General features: G+C 41.4%; 1 protein-coding gene across 1 annotated transcript in view; it reads left to right on the top strand.

The window, feature by feature from the left end:
* Positions 1–333: 333 nt before the first annotated feature.
* Positions 334–6,000, top strand: part of VPS9D1 (VPS9 domain containing 1) — a 92,773-nt gene continuing 87,106 nt past the window's right edge. The window contains exon 1 of the mRNA XM_082270233.1: positions 334–508. Coding sequence (XP_082126359.1) covers positions 410–508 — 99 coding nt within the window. The 5' untranslated portion in view covers positions 334–409. The remainder of the gene's footprint in view (positions 509–6,000) is intronic.

Here is a 6,000-nt window from a genome sequence, read left to right as displayed (position 1 = left end):
GCCTGGTCATGAAGGGGGGTAAATCTTCCAGAGCTGAAGTAGCTAACATAATGCAATTCTTTTTTTTTAATTATTCTTTATGCATTTTACAGTTGATAAAATAGAGGAGAAATGATAAAATAACACATTGTAATTTTTAATTTTGAACACCGGAGACCGGAATGTAAGAATCGTTTTTATTAGAATGAAATCATCAGCTGAATGTTCACAGTAATTGCTGTAATGTTTTCCTCCGACCAGCAGGTGGCGCTGGGCAGAACTCTCTCTCCTGTGTCTGGCTTCTCCCTGAGCCAATCAGAATAATGTTTTTGTACGCCGGGATTATTTTCCGGCCGGGAAGCGGAGCGGCGTCTCTCGGGTTCCGGAAGCTGGGTGGTTCCGGGTGTTTATTATTGGTCCGCCCGCTGTCATGGCCTCCCCGGCCGGGGACGGAGCTCTGAAGCCGCTGCAGAGAGCCATGAAATTGGCCAACACAGCCATCAAGCTGGACACCGGGAACCGGCACCGGGTGAGGAGGGGGAGGGGACTCTACACCGGAACCCTCCCGGATTAGAACATAGGGGGGAGGGGGGTGCTGACATTTCTTGTACACCATAAAAATCTGTATTTTTATTTCTATGCGGGGAAATTATTTATAGAAACCCCAAACATCTTCCATTTCCCAGCGGCGGCGACCCCGGAGAATAATAAAAGGGCGGTGACCCCGGAGAATAATAAAACGGCGGTGACCCCGAAGAGTAATAAAACGGCGGTGACCCCGGAAAATAATAAAACGGCGGTGACCCCGAAGAATAATAAAACGACGGTGACCCCGGAAAATAATAAAACTGCGGTGACCCCGGAGAATAATAAAACGGTGGAGACCCCGGAGAATAATAAAACTGCGGTGACCCCGGAGAATAATAAAACGGCGGTGACCCCGGAGAATAATAAAACTGTGGAGACCCCGGAGAATAATAAAACGGCGGTGACCACGGAGAATAAAACTGTGGAGACCCCGGAGAATAATAAAACGGCGGTGACCCTGGAGAATAAAACGGTGGAGACCCCGGAGAATAATAAAACGGCGGTGACCCCGGAGAATGAAACGGTGGAGACCCCGGGGAATAATAAAACATCGGTGACCCTGGAGAATAAAACGGTGGAGACCCCGGAGAATAATAAAACGGCGGTGACCCTGGAGAATAAAACTGTGGAGACCCCGGAGAATAATAAAACGGTGGAGACCCCGGAGAATAATAAAACGGCGGTGACCCCGGAGAATGAAACGGTGGAGACCCCGGGGAATAATAAAACATCGGTGACCCCGGAGAATGAAACGGTGGAGACCCCGGAGAATAAAACGGCGGAGACCCCAGAGAATGAAACTGCGGAGACCCCGGAGAATAATAAAACGGCGGAGACCCCGGAGAATAAAATGGCGGAGACCCCGGAGAATAATAAAACGGTGGAGACCCCGGAGAATAATAAAACAGCGGTGACCCCGGAGAATGAAACTGCGGAGACCCCGGAGAATAATAAAACGGCGGAGACCCCGGAGAATAAAATGGCGGAGACCCCGGAGAATAAAACGGCGGTTGCGATATTCTTAGGTCATGTGATATTTGCGGAGCAGTTTATTAACCATTTGCAGACCGGGTGTTTTTTCTGACATTTGTGTAGAAGTAAAAATCTGTATTCTTTGCTAAAAAATGAATTTGAACCCCAAACATATTTTTCGCAGAGACCCTGGAGAATGAAATGGCGATCGTTGCGATATTTTATGTCTCGCGGTATTTGTGAAGCCGTCTTACAAGCGCAATTTTTTGAGAAAAACACTTTTTTGAATTAACTGCTTGCCAACTGCGTAATGTAAATGTATGGCGGCAGCTCGGCGCTATTGTACAAAATCACTTACCTGTGCAATAGCCACTAGGGGGCGTGTGTGCGCCGATTGGACAGAGGGAGAGCCAATCAGCGGGTCCGATGTACAACGACCCCCGCAATCTCTCCTGAGAGAGGCAGAACGGCGGTAAACAAGGGGAGGGGGAAGGAATGGAGATCTTTACCTCTCCTAAGCAGGAACACAGATCTCTGTCTTCCCCCCTAATTAGAGCACCTCCCCTGCAGTTAGAAAGCACTCCCTAGGGACACATTTAATCCTTTGACCGCCCCTGATGTTAACCCCTTCCCTGCCAGTGTCATTATTACAGTAGCAGTGCATATTTTTAGCACTGATTACTGTAGTAATGTCACTGGTACCCCCAAAAGTGTCAAAAATGTCAGTCAAGGGTCCGATCTGTCCGCCGCAATGTCGCAGTCCCGCTAAAAATCGCAGATCGCCGCCATTACTAGTAAAAAAAAATAAAAATAAATAGAAATAATAAAATAAATCTTTCCCCTAGTTTGTAAATGCAATAACTTTTGCGCAAACCAATCAAAATACGCTTATTGCGATTTATTTATTTATTTTTTTACCAAAAATTTGTAGTAGAAAACATGATAACCAATCCGCTCACAGGTCGTTCCCATTGGGGGTCGGCGGATTGGGCATGCTGTGTTTTATTTATTTATATATATATTTTTTTATATTTGTATTTTTTTCTCCTTTACCTTTTGTGCTCCTGTCATTTTCTTCATTTTCCTAACTGTTGTTCCATGTACCGAGCAATGAGTCAGAAATAACAAATAATTGGAAATGTTATTGTTGAAATTGTTAAATTAAAATTCCAATAAAAATTAAAAAAAAAAAAAAAAAAAGATGAAAAAAATTAATTTTTAATTTTTTTTTTCGGGGATAATAATTATATAGCAGAATGTGAAAAAAAAAATATATTTTTTTTCAGAATTGTCGCTCTTTTTTTGTTTATAGCGCAAAAAATCGCAGAGGTGATCAAATACCACCAAAAGATCGATCTATTTGTGGGGAAAAAAAAGGGCATCAATTTTATTTGGGTACAGCGTCGCACGACCGCGCAATTGTCCGTTAAAGTAACGCAGTGCCGAATCGCGAAAAAATTGCCTTTTAATTTTTAGCACTGATCACTATATTGATGTCGCTTCTCCCCAGAAAAAGTGTTAGGGGTTCAATCTGTCCGCCGCAATGTCGCAATCCCGCTAAAAATCGCAGATCTCCGCCATTACTGGTAAAAAAAAGAAATAGTCCATAAATCTTTCCCCTAGTTTGTAAATTTTGGGCAAACCAATCAAAATACGCTTATTGGGATTTGTTTTCTACCAAAAACGTAGCAGAACACAAATTGTCCTAAAACGATGAAGAAATTCGATTTTTTTTTTTTTTTTTTATTGAATGTTTTATATTAGAGAGTAAAAAAATGTTTTGTTTTTTTTCAGAATTGTCGCTCTTTTTTTGTTTATAGAGCAAAAATAAAAATCGCACAGGTGATCAAATACCACCAAAAGAAATCTCTATTTGTGGGGAAAACGGATAAAAAAAAAAGGATAACTTTTGCGCAAATGAATCAAAATACGCTTTTTGCTATATATTTTTTTTTTTACCAAAAATTTGTAGCAGAATACAAATTTGTTTAAAAAGGATGAAAAAAATCAATTTTAATTTTTTTTTTTTTTTCGGGGATAATAATTATATAGCGGAAAGTGAAAAATTGTTTTTTCTTTTTGTGTTTTTTCAGAATTGTCGCTCCTTTTTTGTTTATAGCACAGAAAATAAAAAATCGCACAGGAGATCAAATACCACCAAAAGAAAGCTCTGTTTATGGGAAAAAAGGACGTCAATTTTAGGCAAACCAATCAAAATACGCTTATTGGGATTTGTTTTCTTCCAAAAACGTAGCAGAACACAAATAGTCCTAAAATGATGAAGAAATTCGATTTTTTTTTTTTTTTTTTTTTTTTTTTTTTTTTTTTTACTGAATGTTTTATATTAGAAAGTAAAAAAATGTTTTGTTTTTTTTTTTCAAAATTGTTGCTCTTTTTTTTCGTTTATAGCACAAAAAAAAAAAAAAAAAAAAAATCGCACAGGTGATCAAATACCACCAAAAGAAAGCTCTATTTGTGGGAAAAAAGGAGATCAATTTTATTTGGGTACAGCGCCGCACGACAGCGCAATTGTCAGTAAAAGTAACGCAGTGCCGACTTGCAAAAAAATGGTCTGGTCATTAAGGGGGAAAATCCTTCCGGTCCAGAAGTGGTTAATGTGCGTTTTATACCGGATTTCTGTGCGTTTAGCACTGATTTTCTTTTAATAATCTCTCCGGCAGTTTTCCGCTATTTGGCGGTTTTTATCTTTCCTTCTATGGAGTAAATTTTACCCCCATGACCGTCCCACCACCTGCACTATAATAGTGGAAGGTGATTGGATCTTCTGTACCTGCATGTCACGCCTGTCTGGACTCTTATCATTTGGAGGTGTGACCTCCTGGTACAGCGACATTTTATATCAATATCGGGGGAGGTGCACTCGGGTGATCAAAACGCACATCAGTTCCGCTCGCTGTGATTGGATGTTCATTGAGGAATTCCCCTCCGTTATATCGATCAGCGCCGCTTCCTCGCACTTTATGGATAATTGTTTATTCTATATCTATGTTTAGTGCGGCAAAACTTTTTATTGTTTCCCGTTTATTCTGATTGGTCCTTTTGTGTTGCCAGCAGCTCCCACTTTTATATTTAGTCTGTATGCCTGCGCAATCATTTTTTATTTGATTGTTACCGGGGGGAGGGGTCTGCATGTAAATTCAGCCTGTCTAGAAATGTCCGCTCCTCCAGACTGCGCAGCGCTTTACATCCTTACATGAAGGAATTTTGATGTTTGCTTAAAGCGGTGTCCCCCCCCCCCCCCCAAAAAAAAAATAATAATTTAGCAGCTACACATACATTTAGATGTCCCTTTTTTTCCCCACAAACAGAGCTTTCTTTTGGTGGTATTTGATCACCTGTGCGTTTTTTATTTTTTGCGCTATAAACAAAAAAAGAGCAACAATTTTGCAAAAAATAACAATATTTTTCAATTTTTTTTATATGAAATTCCCCCCCCCCCCCCCAAAATAATGTAAAAATCTAAATTTTTTAACATTTTTGGCCAATTTGTTTTCTGCTACCCGTGTTTGGTAAAAAAAATCGCAAAAAGCGTATTTTGATTGGTTTGCGCAAAAGTTATCGCGTTTACTAGCAAAGGCAAAGATTTTTGTCATTTTTGGTGTTTTTTTTTTTTTTTAACGAGTAATGGCGGCGATCTGCGATTTTTTTTTTTTTTTTTTTTTTTTTTTTTTTTTTTTTTCCGGGCTGCGACATTGCGGCGGACAGATCGGACCTTTTGACTGACATTTTTGACACTTTTGGGGGTACCAGTGACATTACTGCAGTAATCAGTGCTATACATATGAACTGTTACTGTAAAAATGACACTGGCAGGGAAGGGGTTAACTGTATTGGACAGGGAGGGGTTAAGTGTGTCCTAGGGGCGTGATTCTGACTGTGATTGGACATGGCTATTGGTGTAAAAACAGAGATCAACGGTTCTACATAGTAGAACCGTCTGATCACCATTCATACACAGGGGAGAATGACAGGCGGCTTGTTTACATAAGCCGCCCGCCTTTCTCCCTCTCTACCGACGATCGTAGTGTGACCGGCAGACATCGGGTCCGCCGGTCACACGCCCGCACTCCTCCGTGAACGAGCCGAGGCGGGCGCTCGCCCGCTGTTGGCTCCAATACCCAGTGACAGGCTAGCGACGTAGATCTACGTCACTCTGCCTGGCCGGGGCTGACTGCCGCAGTAAATATACTGTGCGCAGTCGGCAAGCGGTTAATTGTGCATTTTATACATTTTAATGTGAATGATTTTTTGCACTATTTATATTTATAGCGCTGCACTTTATTTTCTTTTAGCGCTCAGTAATTGGCCTGGAAGCAGAGGGAGGAGGAGGGGCCTAATCTCTGACGTACCTCGCCACGGTGAGGTCCGATGGAAGTGCGGACAGGGTAACTGTCAAAAACAGATACCCACTCCCCCCTCCCCCTGAAATGTGCCAGATGT

Source organism: Pelophylax lessonae (genome assembly GCF_965119305.1).
Source record: "Pelophylax lessonae genome assembly, chromosome: 10".
Lineage (NCBI taxonomy): Eukaryota > Metazoa > Chordata > Amphibia > Anura > Ranidae > Pelophylax > Pelophylax lessonae.
Note: the sequence above shows the minus strand (reverse complement) of the source record. Positions and strands in the feature narration are given on the sequence as shown.